General features: G+C 37.4%; 1 protein-coding gene across 1 annotated transcript in view; it reads left to right on the forward strand.

Annotated features, from left to right (window-relative positions):
* LOC113600681 (transmembrane protease serine 11B-like) overlaps positions 1-16,936 on the forward strand; it is a 27,519-nt gene extending 10,583 nt beyond the window's left edge. Inside the window, 9 exon segments of the mRNA XM_027064336.2 lie at positions 2,639-2,754; positions 2,840-2,911; positions 4,505-4,685; positions 6,081-6,119; positions 6,934-7,108; positions 15,095-15,237; positions 15,472-15,585; positions 15,954-16,096; positions 16,736-16,936. Coding sequence (XP_026920137.2) covers positions 2,639-2,754; positions 2,840-2,911; positions 4,505-4,685; positions 6,081-6,119; positions 6,934-7,108; positions 15,095-15,237; positions 15,472-15,585; positions 15,954-16,096; positions 16,736-16,897 — 1,145 coding nt within the window. The 3' untranslated portion in view covers positions 16,898-16,936.
* The last annotated feature ends 3,619 nt before the right edge of the window (positions 16,937-20,555 follow it).

Genomic DNA, 20,555 nt, shown 5'->3' on the forward strand with positions numbered 1-20,555 from the left:
GACATGCCCATGTGTGCCTTTAGGAGCTCTGTAGTTATTCTGATAGTGTTATTCTGATAGACAGTGTTGCAATCTATGCATCTAAGGCAATGTTTTATAAAGGTAATAACATTTATTTCTATCTTAAAATAAAAGATTTTATTATAAACTTTGGAATGGGCTCAGATTATAATGTAAATACTGACTATTGCTATGCCTGTAACACTGACTATGATTTTATAGGCCACAGTGTAAGGTACAGGGTAGATTCCCATTCAAGTTGTCTAAATAATTGTATTATTCAGCTCAGGCTGCCATAACAGAATACCAGAGACTGAGTGGCTTAAACAACAGATATTCATTTTCTTGCAGTTTGGAGGCCAAGATCAGAGTGCCAGCATGGTCAATGTTGCCTCACATGCCTTTTTTTCTGTGGCATATGGAGTTGGTGGGTAGTTTGTGGAGAAAGAGAGAGAGAAGGAAGAGTCTCTGGTGTCTCTTCTTATAAGGCTACTAGAATCTGACTTAACCCTATGACCTGATTCATGATCTGATTTAACCTTAATAACCTTGTTAAAGGCCATATCTCTAAATATAGGCGCATTGGGGGTTAGGGCTTCAACATATAAATTTTAAGGGGACAATTCAGTTCATAAGGATAATCAAGGGTGGGATGCCTGTGTGGCTCAGTTGGTTGAGTGTCAAACATTTGATTTTGGCTCAGGTCACAATCCCAGGGTCACATTGGGCTCTGTGCTGCACATAGAGCCTGCTTAAGATTCTCTCTCTCTCTCTCTCTCTCTCTCTCTCTCTCTCTCTCTCCCCCCGCACCCCGCCTTCTCTTCTACTCGCTCTCTCTTTCTAAAATAAAATAAAATAAAATAAAATAAAATAAAATAATAAAAATAAAAACCAAGGGAAAATAAACTCAAAAATTACACCTCAATGGGGCGCCTGGGTGGCTCAGTCGGTTAAGCGTCTGTCAGACCTGAGCTGACTCAGGTCATGATCTTGCTGTCCATGGGTTGGGGCCCCCCCATCGGGCTCTGTGCTGACAACTCAGAGCCTGGAGCCTGTTTTGGATTTTGTTTCTCCATCTCTCTCTGCCCCTTCCCCGTTCACGCTCTGTCTCTGCCTCTGAAAAATGAATAAACCTTTAAAAATTTTTTTAAAAATTGCACCTCAAATCACTCTGATTTTCAGTAATATAACTAGACTCAAGTATCTAAACATCATGGTTTCTTTGAATATGGGCATGATATATGTGACTTTTGACAATTTAATCTGACTACCTGTAAATACCCAAGTTCAGCATACTGGATATAACACAAAATTAGCAGATTCTAGTTGGACAGTCTTCTATTTGATGAAAGACTTCATAGATTAAAATCATGAAGTGGTATTAAAGAGGATCTTGGAGTTTATTTATTGCAATTTAGTCTTTGTGATTAGTGAAAAAAATCCCAGAAAGCTGAAGTGATATACCAGTTACAGCACAGCCCATTGGTGGCAGAGCTTAAACTAGTTTCTCTAACTTCATATGCATTATTTTTTTCAGAATGACCTTAGCTAACTTCTTAGCTAGAACCTAGCATTTGCTTTTCATATATACCAGTTGCTATAAGGAAAAATATAGGAAACCATTGGAATATAGGAAACTAATTTTTATTTTAGATTGAAATGATATTTCTGATTCCCGGGATAATGCATTATTTCATCTCAGAGATCATATATATTTCAAAGCCTATTATTATTATTAGCACTCCTTAGAGACTCTATAGTACTTTTTAAGGTGAATCAAAAGTACAATTGCTCTTAAAATATATGAATGGATAATTGCTTAACCAAAACAGAGTACCATTTCATATGAGTTTCTATTTTTAAAAGTACATGCATAATGTAGAAGAACTACCTCTAGGCTTGTCCTATTTTAACATTACAGTGGCCCTAGTATATTAGGTGAGACATTTTACATTTGGGGACAGGAAGGAATGGGGAATGTGAGACCTTGTGATGCTCCACCATATATGCTGGACGGAAGTAGGATGGCAGCAGGAATTCAAGGAATGACTTAAAAGAGTGGAAAGCAGGCAGATAGGAAATGGGGCAGAAGAAAAGTTATAAAAGGGTATAGATCATCCAGAAAGAAAAGGGAAATGTTTGTAATGTTTCCTGTGTCAGAAGTGTTTAATTTTTTTTTTCAACGTTTATTTATTTTTGGGACAGAGAGAGACAGAGCATGAACGGGGGAGGGGTAGTGTGTCAGAAGTGTTTAGGAAGATTAACTGGGTAATCACTAGATCAAGAATTTAGATTACACATAAAAAGTAGGTTTCATTTCTAGTGCACACTAAAGTGGATTGTTAGTGGCTGCCTGGATTGCCGTTCTGCTGTGGATGCTGAGGGTATACCTGGCTTGGCAGGGCAGTGGTGTCTATTATCATATGAAGAAAGGAGGAGGACCACTTCATGAATACTGGGTAGTTGCTATTTCTAGAATGGGTGGATATTCACTCCCCTTCATTTCCCTCCTCTTCCTTTCTCCCTCCCTCTGATAATTTAAAAATCTGGGTCGAATGTTAATTTTGAGACAAAAGTATGGAGGGATTTGAGTCTACCTGTTATTTTTAAATTCTTTGAGTATTTCTTTGTTTCACAGGAAATATTTTCTATTACCAAGGTGATTTTCATATTTCTGGAGTTACACACAATGATAGTTGTGAAAATGGAGCTTCACAAGCCAGCACAGATCTGAACAAAAATATAGGGACTAAAGTAAATCAGAGATTCCTTTTAATAATTTCATAATAAATTTGATTGAAACAGACATGATGGCTATTTTGTTTTTTTCTCTTGGCAGATGTCTGATGTTTTTCAAAATTCTAGTATATATAAAGAATATATCAACTCTCAGGTCATCAAACTTCTGTAAGTACAAATTCAGTCAGGATCTTATGGAAAGGGAGGTAGACGATATGTCACATCAACTGTGGTTTTAAATAACAACAATAAAAGGAAGAAGAAAGAAAGAAAGAAAGAAAGAAAGAAAGAAAGAAAGAGAGAGAAAGAAAGGAAGGAAGAAATCTCCATAAATTAAAATATAATTGCAGTTAACAAATTTCTGTTCAGAGTAAGAACTGTTGTGTACAAATCTGTAACCTCCATACTTGAAGGGGAATTATAAGGTTGTTGATAGCAGCCAGTCCCAACTGACTACTATGATGAAAGATCATTGTAACTCTGTGGAAAACAGAGTCCAATCTTATTGTTTTGGTATTCATATACTAGCCTCCTCTTCTCCTATCCATTCCCATCTGGCTATATCTTTACTATAATAACTTTCTTTTGGTCTCTTTAATAATTACTATCACTATAATGACTGTGGAGCAAAGTGAATAATTTAAGATAATACTTGTCTGAATATGTCTTTGAAGTGGTTTGAGTATGGGGGTAGACAGGAGGGATGCAAGGAGGAAGTATCATGGAACACTGGGGATGAGTGATAAAGAGGGACAGTACTTGTATTTTGGTAATTGCCAATATCCATTCGGGGGGAATTCTGAAGTACCAAAATAAAAAATTCAGCTTGCCAAAAAACCAACCAACTAACCTACTTACCTATAGACAAACAAAAACTTTCAAAGACTCTTCTATTGATCATGATTTTTTGAAAATAGAGTTGTGGATATTTTTTTTTATGTGATTTGTTTTGAAAGTCTCCAAAAATGAATTAATCTCCTTTCATAATTAATAAAAAGGATGTAATGAATATATAGATAATAGAGATTCTCTCTATGTTTTAGAGTTATCTTTCTGAGCTTTCTCATTGTGCAGTTCCGTTGGGGTAGAGATGTATGAGAAACTATAGGCAGAAGCTTAGTACTGACTCCTGAATATATGCTAGGAGTTATCTTTTGAATGTTTCCTGGTACTGCATTTTTGTTTCCATTTATCTCTTTATCTAAAGTAATTAGAAAATATCTGTACAAGAACATGGTTTTTACTGTTTTTTTTTAAAATTTTTTTAATTGTTTATTTTTTATATATATTTTGAGAGAGCATGAGCTGGTAAGGGGCAGAGAGAGAGAGAGAGAGAGAGAGAATGAATCCAAAGCAGGCTCCACACTCTGAGCTGTCAGCACAGAGCCCGGTTCAGGGCTCGAACTCACAAACCGTGAGATCATGACCTGGGCTGAAGTCAGATGCTTAACTGACTGACTGAGCCACCCAGGCTGGTTTTTACTGTTTTAATAAAATCTTACACCAATCATTTGCTGGCCAGTACTCAGTTTTTCATGTGTGTTTGAATTATTCTGATTTCTAGTTTGTAGTTCATATCTTCTTCCATGAATAATACCTTTGAACCAGTTAGAAGATTTTTAGGGACACTTGCACTTTATACATACTGAGATAATATCTGTGTATTGTTCTTTAATATATATATGTAAAGGAAATACGATGATTAAATGTGGGAAATTCAATGTGTTAACAAGACATCTTGAAATATCAAGAAACAACACACTAGAACATTTCTGTTGTTTCTTGTCCTGATCCCAGTGGTTCAAGGGTACAGTTACAACTGACATTCAAGTTTCCTCCAGCAAAAAGGCACAGCATGAAGACTGAAATTGAAGCTGTCTTACATCAGATATTGAAAAACAACATGGCATCCTGGAATGCAGTCCATACTTCCTTTAGACTCATAGGTATTTCACTTATTTCCATTATTTTCTATTACTTAGGTTTTTGGACTGTTTGAAAAAAATATTAGAAAAAATTAATAAGGAGTTTCAGGAATTTGCTTTGGGGAAAAATATACTTCTCACATTTTGGCAATCCTATGAACGAGTTGGAAATGACAGTGGCATAAAATCTTTGAAGAGTGATAGAAAGGAGGACTAAAGTATGGGCATGCATGTGAGCTTGCAAGGTTTCACGTTTATGTTTGAAAAATGGGATGAAGGACTGTAAGCAAAGCATTATTCCTCCCTTACCTCTACTCTTGTCAGGATCTCATTACAGGAAACAGATTTGGGGCTTAGTTGATCATTCATTGTGGAGACTGCTAGAATAAGAAGGAAGTTGGGGATAGGGAGTTTTCACTGCTCTTATGGAAGAATGGGAATGATACTATCAAAGAAAAACCAATTGTCTGGAATAATTTCCTAGAAAACAAGGGAAGAAAATGATAGGATTTTGCCCCAGTTCAGAAAATGAAGTCTGTAAATATCTTGAGGGTCCTGAAAAGGTCTTGAAACTCTCATTTGGATTGTTAAAAGGCCTGTTAGGTGATAAGTGTGTGGTTCCAGAACCCAGTTTTGTGGTTCTTCCAGACCGACAGGTGATCCTAGTGTCCTTTAAGGCTATCAAGGCTGACAACTGCCAGTTACAGCTCCTTTACCTCAGAATACCTGTTATCACTGGACCACTTATGAGAACAGAGTTTGAGGTAGAGCTTCTCAAAAGAACAATACAATTCCTCTGTGCGTAGCTATTGGGAAAGAAGGTTGCCTCTCTGTGTCCTAGGGATTTAAAGTGAACACTTGCTAGCGGGTCCTCTTGTAGTTCCCCACCTTCTCTCTGTCTCTCAAGTCTCTTCCCAATAGAAAAGATACTTGAATTTAAGTTAAATTCTCAAAATTTCATAATTCAGTCATGGTAATGAGATGACTCTAAAGAAAAGGATAAGCCCAATGAAATATGATTTTAATTGGAAAATTTTTCTTTATAGATAACTTGGAGTAATTCATATGAGAATTATCATAAGGAAATAAATCCAAAGATAATTAATTCCCAGTGCCTTTTTTAGTGAGAACGTCAGCTTGTTATCTCACTAAATATTTTACTGCAACTATCGTAAAATTGAGAACTTTTTTTTTTTAATTTCCCTTTCCTCTTTCCTTTACTAGCTAGTAGATATGTGGAGAGATGGTCAAAATATAACAGGTAGGAGGTAGAGGGGCTGATAGCTAATATGTGAATTAGTCTGAATAGTTAAATGTTGGGTGTAATTGGGCTAGAAAAGTTAGCACGTATGTCCTTGGATTGAAGATAATTTCTTGGTGATATTTTATTAATTTTATGTTTTGTTTTAATTTCAGAAATCAGCAAGGCTAATGTTGAAATGCTTACCAACAACTGTAAGTTAAGAAATTATGAAAAACTTAACTCATTCACAAATATTTCCCTATCACTTTCCTAAAAAGTATCTTGAAATATGTAATATGGAAATCTATAGTAGTCTTTCAAAATTATTGGCTATATCAGATATATATCTGGAATTGCTTTTTGAAAAACACTGGCCTGAGAATTGTAACTTTTGTAAGAGTTGTCCAAAAGGATGAAATAAGAGCTGTTTCCAAAGAATGGAATCATTAATGAAGAATATCATATCTGAGTAAGTTAAAATAAAAAAGATTGAAGGGAAAAGGACAACGAAGGATAATAAGAAAATATAAAAGTAGGCTATCCCAAATACATTTATTATAGAGTAAAAATAGTTTTGTATCTTCTAAATAAATTCTCTTTAGAGTATCATGTTGTCCACAAGATACATACATGCATTCTTTCACTTAATGGATATTTATGGTGTATCTATTATCCACATGAGGCTTTACAGACAGCACTGCATATGCTATGCAAGATGCAGGCATACAGAAGTAAAGTCTTTACCTTCAAGAATTTTGCAATCTACTTGGAGAGATGAGACTTACAACAAATAGATAAAATAACAGTCATTGGAAGATGATTGAGAGTGAAAAAGAGGATAAGTAAAAGTCACCCAAGCCAAGATAGAGTCAGGTACCGTGATCACAGTACATTCCAGGAAAGAGGTAGCATTGCTTAGGAGATTCTGGACAATCACTGAAGGGTTTCAAGTATTGTTTTAAGATGTATTTCTCGTAAAGCATAATCAAAGATGGCTGCTTTTATATAAATACATCCTTTCTTCAGGTTGTGGAAGACCAGCCAACAGTATCATGGCAGGCAACCAAATTGTGAATGGGAAGAATGCCCTGGTGGGGGCATGGCCATGACAAGCCAGCATGAAATGGAAAGGCCAGCACTTCTGTGGGGCATCTCTGATCAGTAGCAGGTGGCTATTATCTGCAGCTCACTGCTTTGCTGAGTAAGTGTGAACATCTGACTAAATGTAGGATTTGGGGTAAACTGTGGGGATTAACCTAAATACATGAATGTTCACCAAAGCCAAGTGAAATTTATAATTAACCTGAATAACCGAAGAGCAGCAGAGGCATTTAAATTTGTCAAAGAGGAAAAAGTGAGAGGAAGTAATTCACATTTTCCAAAAAGCTACTTTGGCCTGACATTAAGTGCTTTATTTACATCATTTTATTCAATTGTAACAATAGTTCTGTATGGAAGTTATAATTTAACCTATCTAAAGATGAGGAAAGTAGGGTTCAGAAATGGTGATGTAACTTGGCAAAGTTCATACAGCTCCTAAATAACAGAAATTGAATGTAAGCCCAGCTATGTCTGACTCCAGTTATTATGTGCTTATTTTTCTTGCCCTCCAGAGGTTTACTACCTAACTGAAGATATTTAAATGTGATATGTTAAAAGTAGTAGGCAGTATCGTGCAGTAAATGTCACATATACAACAAGATAGTAAGTTCTATGAAAATTTGATGAAGAAAGGAGCATTCCAGCTGAGGTATGAAAGTGTAAGATTTGACCAGGAATCTAAAGATATAAGATATGATTGATACAGTTGGTAGATGGGAAAGAATAATATGTATTTTGGGTTGGGGAAACCACTTTCTTCAGATGTGTTGAGATAGAATAACATAATTTGCATTCTGTGGACAGCAAACAGAGCAAATTTGAAGTAGAGAAACTTTGTTAAAAGAAACATTAGAGGTTTACCTGGGTGGCTCATTAAGTGTCTGACTTTGGCTCAAGTCATGATCTCACAGTTGTGAGTTCAAGCCCTGTGTTGGGCTCTGTGCTGACAGGTCAGAGCTTGGAGCCTGCTTTGGATTCTGTCTCCCTTGCTCTCTGCCCCTCCCCCACTGACTCTCTCTCTCTCTCTCTCAAAAATAAATAAACGTTAAAAAAAAGAAAACATTAGGGAGGAGCCAAGATGGCGGAACAGCATGGAAGCTTTTTGTGTGTCTCACATCCATGAAATACAGCCAGACCAACACTAAACCATTCTACACACCTAGAAAACCGATTGGAAGATTAACAAAACAATCTGCACAACCTGAACCACAGAATTCAGCAGGTACGCAACACGAAGAGCTGAACTTGGGGAGCAAGAAGCCCCAAAAGGTAGGGAACCCCTCTAGTGGTAGGAGAGAGGATGGAGACTGGGGAGGGGGGGGAGCATACGGGAAAAGCACCCCTCCCCAAAAACAGCTGGAGAGAAAGTGGAAAATTGGAAACAGTCGCAGGCACTAAACTAAAAAGGGAGAAAGGAGAAAGGAGAAAGTTTCAATTTCACTAAGACTGTAAACAAGGGGAGTGCAAAGGCTGCAACTCAGCAGCTTGATACCTGGTGGTGCTCTGGTGGGAAAGGTGAATCCCCAGGAACAGAGTGGGGTCCGGGAGGTTCTCGGGCCACACGGGGAAAAGCGGTTCCACGGCTGGAAGGACATTTGGTAGAGACTGTTGAAGTCATCTGGTCCCAGCAGACCCCAGAAGGCAGCCACATTCGCTGGTGCTGGGGTAAGGTTGCTGAGGGTGAAGCCTGGTGTCAGATGTGTGTTGCGATTTTCCATGGTCCCGGAAAATCTGAGGCTACACTGTCTCGCGATTTTTTGGGGGGGCAGGCTGGCACCTGGCTGCAGTCTCAGGGCACTGGAAACAGCAGGATCCAGCAGGCATTCCTGGGTGCAGTCAACATTCGGCCATTGCTCATTCAGCCATCGCTCGGTGAGCAGAGCCGGTCAAAGCCACAGTCCTTCGAAAGTAAGGGGCTGGGGAAAACAGCTGCATCTGAGACAACACTTGGGAGAGAGGTATTACCTGGGGACTGGTCATGGAGCGTGGAAATGCGGGGAGTGGACAAGAGCTGAAGACAGAGGATCGGGCACAACTGCTGATTCGGGAGAACAGACCGTGTGGCTGAGTGGCACCATTTTTCACTCCTCCCGCGCATGCGCATGCGCACCCACGAGAACTGCAACAATCCACTGTGTTGGATTTAACCAACACAGACACAAGCAAGATGTCTGAACCAGAACTTAGAATCGCGATAATAATAATACTAGCTGGAGTTGATAGACTAGATTAGATTAGAATAGATTAGAATCCCTTTCTGCAGAGATAAAAGAAGTAAAAAATAGCCAGAATGAAATTAAAAATGCTATAACTGAGCTGCAATCATGGGCGGATGCAGCAGCACCAAGGATGGACAAGGCAGAACAGAGAATCAGCGATAGAGAGGACAAATTTATAGAGAATAATGAAGCAGAGAAAAAGAGGGAGATTAAGGCAAAAGAGCACGATTTAAGAATTAGAGAAATCAGTGACTCATTAAAAAGGAACAACATCAGAATCATAGGGGTCCCAGAAGAGGAAGAGAGAGAAATAGGGGTAGAAGGGTTATGTGAGCAAATCATAGCAGAAAACTTTCCTAACCTGGGGAAAGACACAGACATAAAAATCCAGGAAGCACAGAGAACTCCCATTAGATTAAAATAAAACTGACCATCAACAAGGCATATCATAGTCAAATTCGCAAAATACTCAGGCAAGGAGAGAATCAGGAAAGCAGCAAGGGGAAAAAAGTCCCTAACCTACAAGGGAAGACAGATCAGGTTTGCAGCAGACCTATCCACAGAAACCTGGCAGTCCAGAAAGGAATGGCGGGATATATTCAGTGTGCTGAATCAGAAAAATATGCAGCCAAGAATTCTTTATCCAGCAAGGCTGTCATTCAAAACACAAGGAGAGATAAAAAGTTTCCCAGACAACAAAAATTAAAGGAGTTTCTGACCACTAAACCAGCCCTGCAAGAAATATTAAGGAGGACTCTCTGAGGGGACAAAAAAAGATGTATATATATATACATATATATATATAGATGTATATATAAATAAATACCAAAAGCAACAAAAGATTAGAAGGGACCAGAAACTCCATCTCTACAAGCATCATAATGGCAATAAATTCATATCTTTCAGTACTCACTCTAAACGTTAATGGATGGACTCAATGCTCCAATCAGAAGACATAGGGTAACACAATGGATAAGAAAACAAGACCCATCTATATGCTGTTTACAACAGACCCACTTTAGACCCAAAGACACCTACAGGTTGAAAATAAGGGGATGGAGAACCATCTATCATGCTAATGATCAACAAAAGAAAGCCAGAGTAGCCATACTTATATCAGACAATCTAGACTTTAAAATAAAGATGGTATCAAGAGATGCAGAAGGGCATTATATCATAATCAAGGGGTCTATCCACCAAGAAGACCTAACAATTGTAAACATTTATGTGCCAAATGTGAGAGCACCCAAATATATAAATCAATTAATCACAAACATAAAGAAACTCATCAATAGTAATACCATAATAGTAGGAGACTTCAACACCCCACTCACAGCAATGGACAGATCATCTAATCAAAAAATCAACAAGGAAACAATGGCTTTGGATGACACACTGGACCAGATGGACTTAACAGATATATTCAGAACATTTCATCCTAAAGCAGCATAATATACATTCTTCTACAGTGCACATAGAACGTTCTCCAGAATAGACCATATACTGGGACACAAATCAGCCCTCAGCAAGTACAAAAAGATCAAGATCATACCATGCATATTTTCTGACCACAACGCCCTGAAATTCGAAATCAACAACAAGAAAAAATTTGGAAAAGTAACAAATACTTGGAGACTGAAGAACATCCTACTAAACAATGAATGGGCTAACCAAGCAGTTAAAGAAGAAATTAAAAATCCTATGGAAGCCAATGAAAATGATAGCACCACAACCCACATCCTCAGGGATGCAGCAAATGTGGTCATAAGAGGAAAGTATATACCAATCCAGGCCTTCCTAAAGAAGGAAGAAAGATCTCAGATACACAACCTAACCTTATGCCTTAAGGAGCTGGAAAAAGAACAGCAAATAAAAGCCAAAACCAGCAGAAGACAGGAAATAATAAAGATTAGAGCAGAAATTAATGCTATGAAACCAAAAAAAGAAAAAAAACCAGTAGAACAGATCAATGTAACCAGAAGCTGGTTCTTTGAAAGAATTAACAAAATTGATAAACAATTAGCCAGTTAGATCAAAGAAAAAGGAAAGGACCCAAATAATTAAAATCAAGAATGAAAGAGGAGAAATCACAACCAACACAACAGAAATAAAAACAATAATAAGAGAATATTATGAGCAATTATATGCCAACAAAATGGGCAATCTGGAAGAAATGGACAAATTCCTAGAAACAGATACACTACCAAAACTGAAACAGGAAGAAATAGAAAATTTGAACAGACCCATAATCAGTAAGGAAATCGAATTAGTAATCAAAAATCTGCCAAAAACAAGAGTCCAGAGCCAGATGGCTTTCCAGGGGAATTCTATCAAACATTTAAGGAAGAGTTAACACCTATTCTCTTGAAACTGTTCTAAAAAATAGAAATGGAAGGGAAAATTCCAAACTCTTGCTATAAGGCCAGCATTACCTTGATTCCAAAACCAGATGGAGACCCCACTAAAAAGGAGAACTATAGACCAATTTCCCTGATGAACATGGATGCAAAAATCCTCAACAAGATATTAGCCAACCAGATCCAACAATACATTAAAAAATTATTCACCACGACCAAGTGGGATTTATACCTGGGATGCAGGGCTGGTTCAATATCCACAAAACAATCAATGTGATTCATCACATCAATAAAAGAAAGGACAAGAACCATATGATCCTCTCAATAGCTGCAGAGAAAGCATTTGACAAAATACAGCATCCTTTCTTGATAAAAACCCTCAAGAAAGTAGGGATAGAAGGAGCATACCTCGAGATCATAAAAGCCATATATGAACGACCCAACACTAATATCATCCTCAATGGGGAAAAACTGAGAGCTTTCCCCCTAAGGTCAGGAACAAGACAGGGATGTCCACTCTCGCCACTGTTATTCAACATGGTATTGGAAGTCTTAGCCTCTGCAATCAGACAATACAAAGAAATAAAAGGCATCCAAATCGGCCAGGAGGAGGTCAAACTTTCACTCTTTGCAGATGACATGATACTCTATACGTAAAACCCAAAAGATTCTACCAAAAAACTGCTAGAACTTATTCATGAATTCAGAAAAGTTACAGGATATAAAATCAATGCACAGAAATCGGTTGCATTCCTATACACCTACAATGAAGCAACAGAAAGAGAAATCAAGGAATTGATCCCATTTACAGTTGCACCAAAACCCATAAAATACCTAGGAATAAATCTAACCAAAGAGGTAAAAAAATCTATACACTGAAAACTATAGAAAGCTGATGAAAGAAATTGAAGAAGACACAAAGAAATGGAAAAAGATTCCATGCTCCTGGATAAGAAGAACAAATATTGTTAAAATGTCGATACTACCCAAAGCAATCTACATATTCAACGCAATCCCTATGAAAGTAATACCAGAATTCTTCACAGAGCTAGAACAAATAATCCTAAAATTTGTATGGAACCAGAAAAGACCCCGAATAGCCCAAGCAATCTTGAAAAAGAAAACCAAAGCAGGAGGCATCACAATCCCAGACTTCAAGCTATACTACAGAGCTGTAATCATCTAGAGAGTATGGTACTGGCACAAGAACAGACACTCAGACCAACGAAACAGAATAGAGAACCCAGAAATGGACTCACAAATGTATGGGGAACTAATCTTTGACAAAGCAGGAAAGAATATCCAGTGGAATAAAGACAGTCTCTTCAGCAAGTGGTGCTGGGAAACTGGACAGCGACATGCAGAAGAATGAACCTGGACCACTTTGTTACATAACACACAAAAATAAGCTCAAAGCGGATGAAAGACCTGAATGCAAGACAGGAAGCCATCAAAATCCTCGAGGAGGAAGCAGGCAAAACCTCTTTGATCTTGCCCACAGCAATTTCTCACTCAACACGTCTCTGGAGGCAAGGGAAACAAAAGCAAAAATGAACTACTGGGACCTCATCAAAATAAAAACCTTCTGCACAGCGAAGGAAACAATCAGCAAAAGTAAAAGGCAACTGACAGAATGGGAGAAGATATTTGCAAATGACATATCAGATAAAGGGTTAGTATCCAAAATCTACAAAGAACTTATCAAACTCAACACCCAAAAAACAAATAATCCAGTGAAGAAATGGGCAAAACACATGAATAGACACTTCTCTAAAGAAGACATCCAGATGGCCAACAGACACATGAAAAAATGCTCAACATCACTCATCATCAGGGAAATACAATTCAAAACCACAATGAGATATCACCTGACACCTGTCAGAATGGCTAACATTAACAACTCAGGCAAAAACAGATGTTGGTGAGGATACAGAGAAAGAGGATCTCTTTTGCATTGTTGGTGGGAATGCAAGCTTGTGCAGCCACTCTGGAAAACAGTATGGAGGTTTCTCAAAAACCTAAAAATAGACCTACCCTACCACCCAGCAATTGCACTACTAGACATTTATCCATGGGATACAGGTGTGCTGTTTCGAAGGGACACATGCCCCCCCATGTTTATAGCAGCACTATCAACAATAGCCAACGTATGGAAAGAGCCGAAATGTCCACTTATGGAAGAATGGATAAAGAAGAGGTGGTATATATATACAATGGAGTATTACTCGGCAATGAAAAATAATGAAATCCTGCCATTTGCAACCACGTGGATGGAACTGGAGGGTGTTATGCTAAGTGAAATTAGTCAGAGAAAGACACAAATCATATGACTTCACTCATATGAGGACTTTAAGAGACAAACAGATGAACATAAAGGAAGGGAAGCAAAAATAATATAAAAACAGGGAGGGGGACAAAACAGAAGAGACTCATAAATATGGAGAACAAACTGAAGGTTGCTGGAGGGTTTGTGGGGGGGGGATGGGCAAAGTGGGTAAGGGTCATTAAGGAATCTACTGAAGTCATGGCTTCACTATATCCTAACTAATTTGGATGTAAATTTTAAAAAATAAAAAATAAAGTTAAATCAAAAGAAAGAAAACATTATTAGAAAATATATTCAGAACATTTGTTATATTGATTGGGCATGTCTTTAATTGACAAGATGCTTACTTCCTGAAGATCTCTTTTACAAAGCATGTTTGCAGGATTTGTGTTTCTGAAGCAATTTTCAAACAGTAGTCCCTGGATCGTGAACTACCCAGGGGACTTGTTAAAAGTATAGATCTTTAAGCATCACACCAGACCTTTTAAATATAAATCTCAAGAGGTGAAGCCTGAATTAATTCTAAGGGAGTTGAGTTTAAGAAACACATTGAGAGTGTGGAGTCACTGAAGGTTATTGAACGGGAGAAGGATTGAACAATGTCACCATTATATGAAGTTCTTAGAAATTAAAACTAAAAAAGAAAACAGCACCTGACATTTTGAAGGGAAGTGAGAATAGTTAGACAGTATGTTATGTCTTAAATTGAGAAAGAGTTTCAGTGGGGAACTGGAGAAATGCCAGAAAATTTAAATTAGAAGTCAAGATGCGTTGACTTGGTAAACATAATAGGGTAATTGGGTGAGAACAAGTGGCAATTTTTTATGGACAAAGATGTAGGTTCATGGAATCCGGGTGTTTGGCACTACGTGATTCTGGACCCCATCCATTGAGGCTGCTTCTATGACTCCCACTTAAGTCGAATACTCAGGAACTGGATGGGGCTTTAGTAGCAGAAGACATCGGTGACTCTACTTAGGAGTATTTGCAGAAGGCTGACAGCTCTAATTGTCCTTTGAACTATTTTGTTTGTAACATCTCCATGTCAAAGACATCTTTAAAAATTAAAATTTGGTGCTTTCTAGTGTTGGTTGGGAGCCTAACGCTTTATAAGATAATGACCACTAGTGAACACTGTTGTCACTCAAAAACTACATATATTTTAATTAAATTGTGTTTTCCAGGAAAAATAATTCAGGAGATTGGACTGTCAACTTTGGAACTATAGTAAATAAACCATATATGACACTGAAAGTCCAAAACATTATTTTTCATGAAAATTACAGCAGGGCTGTGGTTTTTAATGATATTGTCCTTGTACAGCTTGCTGAAGAAGTCTCTTTTTTTTAAATTTTTTTTAATGCTTATTTATTTCTGAGACAGAGAGAGACAGAGCATGAGTGGGGGAGGGGTAGAGAGAGAGGGAGACACAGAATCCGAAGCAGGCTCCAGGTTCAGAGCTGTCAGCATGGAGCCCGACGTGGGGCTTGAACTCACAAACCGTGAGATCGTGACCTGGGCCAAAGTTGGCTGCTCAACCAACTGAGCCACCCAGGAGCCCCTGAAGAAGTCTCTTTTACAAAGTAGGTTCGCAGGATTTGTCTTCCTGAAGCCAAAATGAAGCTTCCGGAAAATGCCAGTGTTGTAGTTACCGGACGGGAAGACTTTATGAATGGTAAGTTTTTCTGTAAAAGGGTAATAGCTTCATGGGAATAATTATTTAAGCAGTCAATCAGTTAGCCAATCAACCACTCTCTCATGCAATTAATCAGTCACTAAATATATCAAACAAACAAACAAGTGTTGGGACCAAAAACTTGGCATTGTCTTCAATTCCTAAAATGCCTCTGGGAATAAGAAGTGGAAAAATTGGAATTATGTGTGAGGTAGCCAGTTACAATAAACACCAGAAAGGGAGAAATCTACCCTCGGACTGGCCTGGTTCTTGCTGACCAAAAAAAAAAAAAGAATATTCTATAGATATTCTTTGTCTCTACAACCAAGGTTAAGATCCCCATGATACACAGAATTTGTTGCCTTTAGGTCCTCTTCCAGCGATACTTCAAGAAGCCTTTGGGAAGGTTATCGACAACAAAGTTTGCAATCATCCACATTCATTATCTGGTCTGGTTACCAACAAAATGCTATGTGCTGTGTTTAAGTCAGGAAAAGCTGATGCCTGTCAGGTATGTCTAGACATATTATCAAATCATTTTGTCCCAAAGTACTAATTGAAGTGTTTATCAGTACAAATTTCTTTTGTGTGTATTAATGATTTCCATAGATTAGCTTATTTTGATCCACATAACAGATATTTATTAATCCCACTTATATATCAGACACCAGCCTACATGCTGGGGATGTATTGCTGAACAAAATCTCTGCCTTCATGGCAGTCTAGGAATCCATACAAAGGATAATACTTACACGGTGATAAAATAAATTTGGCCCTATTTTCTGGGCCATCTGCACAATGCGCTGCTATCTCTTCCTTATCCAGAAATGTGGCCGGAGGTTTAGCATGTATACACGTCACCCATTTCTCAGGCTTCATTCATGATGAAGCAGCCAAGTCACTTTGTCTTCATAGTCAAGGCTGAACTCATTATAAAGTTCAATTCTGGTCAATCCAACATATGGCAGCTGTAGGCAGTATATTGTGATTTGTAGTTACCCTTGGTTTTGAATAAACCTAAGTTCCACAGTTCTAAGCTCAAAAGAAAGTGGACTGTTTTCAGTACCCAGGGACTTCTGATAAGTCCAGAGAAGCAGTAAAAGGAAATTCTTTGACAGGACAAGAAACATGTCTTCCTATCTTCTTCTAGAATGATTCTGGTGGACTGCTAGCTTACCCTGACTCTAGAAAAGTCTGGCACCTTGTTGGAATAGTAAGCTGGGGTGATGGATGCACTAAAAAGAATAAGCCAGGTGTTTATACTCCAGTCACTGCTTATCATGATTGGATTACATCCAAGACTGGGCTCTGAAAGAAAAGTAACTTTGGAACGGACCATAAAGACAGCTAGCCGCAGGGTATTCTTATCCGTTGCTTCAAATCTTTTTCACTTTTGATTGTTGATATAAATCACTTTCTTACATTCAAATACCTAAAGTTCTTTAATATTTTATAATATCTAAAATGCTATCCATTCATATATTTATGTATTTAATGAATATAGGGGAAAAAAAGAAATGAGGGCCAAAATATTTTATTAATAGCCTAGTTCAGATTTATCTTACCATTATATTTAGAATTTGCCTTAATTAATTTTTCAGAATTTTTTTAAATGTTTATTTATTTTTGAGAGAGAGCGCCCATGCATGAGCGGGGGAGGGGCAGAGAGAGAGGGTGACAGATGATCTGAAGAGGGTTTTGTGCTGACAGCAGAGTCCAATATGGGGCTTCAACTCATGAACCATGAGATCATGTCCTGAGCTGAAGTCAGCCATTTAACCTACTGAGCCACCCAGGCACACCTATTTATCAGAATTTTGAAAAACACATATTTTGTTATATATGATGGATCTACCAAATAAATTGTTTTTAATTCTGTAAATTATGGAATATGTTAAACTGGAATATGTCAGATAAATAACACATTCATTTCTTATTTATGTATGAAATCGTTTGCGTACCTTGCATAATCATATAATCTTGGAGTAGAGAAGGGATGTGTGAGCTAGAAAAAGTTTCTCAATTTATAGATAAGAAAACTGAAGACTAGAGAGGAAAGTTTGCTTGCTTAAAGTCACTCTTCAGCCTCTCCTATAAGTTGTGACCCTCATGTGGTAGAATTTAGATGCAAAATTAGTTGGAAGTTTTAAATGATTTTTAGGTTGCAATTACTTATATAACATTCTCCTCATGTCCTCTTTTTGTCATGTGTTTGTCTTCACTTGTAGCAAAAATAATGTGAGGTCCTCAAGGGCAAGTGACTGTGTGGCATTTATTATAACAAGTCTCTTTATAGTGTATGTGCAAATAAATGTATGGGGGCTGATTTTGTAGTCTCTGCAAATAATTTACTTTTTGTAATTTCCTAAAATAGGTAAAAGCAGCTAAAGTTTTCAAAAGCAGCCAAAACAGTCTAGAAAAAAATACTCCTTCCTTCAATTGTTTGTGATGTTACTCTCTCATTCTTTCTTTATTATAAAGTAGGACTCAAATGACATGATGTCAAACCAAACCATAGCCAGGTGTGACAAGCTGGTGTTTTTCTCTCCCCACTCTCTTCTCAGGCAGGTGACACATATTAACTCTACCCCTTCCCTGCTTCGCCCCTCCCCTCTGGCAACCACCAGTTTGTTCTCTGTACTTGTGAGTCTGTTTTTTTAGGTTTGTTTTTGTTTTTTAGGTTCCACATATAAGTGAAATCATATGGTACTTGTCCTTCTCTGTCTGATTTATGAAATATCTCTTTACTTGGATTCCAGGAAAAAAAAACAAAGAGTACTTTTTTGCAATCTTTCTATGTCATCAGCTATTCTTTCTCAGTTTGTACTGCCAGAACTTCTACTAGCTTTTCCCCAGCTCTGAACATTGGTGTGCCCCAGGACTCAATCCTCAGATCTCTCCTCTTCTCCACTTACACTCATACCCTATATCATCATATCCAGTCCAGTATTTTCAATACTAACTGCTTGCTGACAATTTCTAAATGTATTAACTTTAGTTCTGACTTCCCCTTGGATCTTCAGTTGCATGCCTAAAATTTCTACTTGAAGGTCTAATAGACAACTTATATTAGCATTTCAAAACAGAATTCTTCATATTTCCTGAGTCTTCTACATCTAAAAAAGGGAAAAGGTCCTGGAGTCATCCTGGGTAGGAATATATTTGAAATGCTATCCTTTGTAATTTTCCTTATTGGGTTTCATGTAGAACTTACAATTGGATTAGGAAAGGTCTATCCTTATCTTTGGAAATGCCTGGATATGTGGTTTTGACTCTTGGCTAAAATAAGGCCAAAGGATTTGTGTGAGATTTACATGAGGTTTAAAATCAGAAACTGTCCTTGCAGACTCTGAGCCAGTTTGTTTCCCAATGCAAGATCCTCTGGATCTTGATGTTAACAGAGTTTGGTGGTTCGATCTGGAGACAAAATATATATGTATGTGTGAATAAGGACAGTGGGAGTTTACATCTGTATATCTTTTGGTCTTCCAATGCTTGCCTGTATTCTCTCAATGTACTGTATCCTTTGCTTTTTTTTATGTAAGTATTCCCTATGGAATGTAAGTCTTATGCAAGCTTTATGTAAGTGTTCCCTGTGGAATCTTATGCTTCCTTTCAACTATGTAAACTTGTGAAATCTTTTTGAAGTTTAATATTTAAAAGTGCAGCAGTGGTATGCTGAAACTAGCTTGTACCAATGTATGAGTTTAATGTTAAAATTTCAGGAATTATGTTAGCCAGTTGTGAAACACACTGCAGTTGAAAATTAAGAGTACTAAATACCCAAAACTCATCATGTCCTAATTATGTTACTACATTTTACTAGTACTTTGGGTCTTGAGGTTATTTACATCTATGGTATCTGTATGTTAAAAATAAATATAATAGAGTGCTATTGTTCATCCCTTCCCAAATTCATGTTCAGTGATATAATGTGCGTAGTTCTAAATTGTCCATGTTGTCAGTATTTACACCATAGAAATTGACCAATGTCACAAATTAGTTCCAAACCCCTAACCCTGACACCTGGTTTAAATACTTACCAGTACATCACTGAATGTACCTATTCTTCATTTATGCTTTAAAAAAAACCACCAGATAATGCAACTGGAGCCCAATTTCTATATCTTGACATTACAAACTGGGTTTTAGGTCATTGTGCCAGATGTTTTATTGAGTGCCCTCAGTGCTCATCACTGAGGTGAATGAGGCTTGATACTGGTTTTCATTTTTCATAATTTTAATGCAAAAGGAAGTTCTAGAAGAAGCTATCTTTGAAACATGTCATAATGATTTGTCAAGGACATTTCAGATTTGCAGTTTGTAGTGATTAAAGGATTCCAGAAAAGACAATTATTTATTATTACAATATATTGTATCCTCTACAATTATTACATTTAATTATGGAAATAAAATAATCCTATCTTATTTTCTTAGGTTGTTTCTTCAAAAAATTTAATTATCTTCACTTAAAATTTGTCACAGTTGACATGGCTGAGTAAAAAAATTTTATTTACACTAAATATAGGAGTACGTATTATGTGAGAATCCAATTAAATAACCATCTCTGGTTTTAAAAGCCTATGTTTATACTCTTTAAGTCACATTTATCTCTGAAAAAGTGATTCAGCAAGGGAGGAATTACTAGCCAGGGTAATGGGAGATTGTCCTCACATTTTCCTTCTAGCTCACTGATAAAAGAGAATTAGGAGGAACTAAACAAAGCCACAATCAGAGGAAGGACAAAGTTTTAGTAATAGGGAGAATTAGTCTAGGAGCATCTCTTTCTCCTCCTTAATTAACATCCTACTCCACCCTAACCTCAACACCCTCAGAGAATAAAACCTAAACTCTGTATTATGACTTGTGAATCCATAAAAGCCTTGACTCACTCTTCCTATTCTTCATTCAAGACACAGTTCAGGTGTTACTTTACCTGGAAGCTTTTCCTGACATCCCCCGGCTGGTGC

The sequence above is a fragment of the Acinonyx jubatus genome, chromosome B1 (genome assembly GCF_027475565.1).
Source record: "Acinonyx jubatus isolate Ajub_Pintada_27869175 chromosome B1, VMU_Ajub_asm_v1.0, whole genome shotgun sequence".
NCBI lineage: Eukaryota > Metazoa > Chordata > Mammalia > Carnivora > Felidae > Acinonyx > Acinonyx jubatus.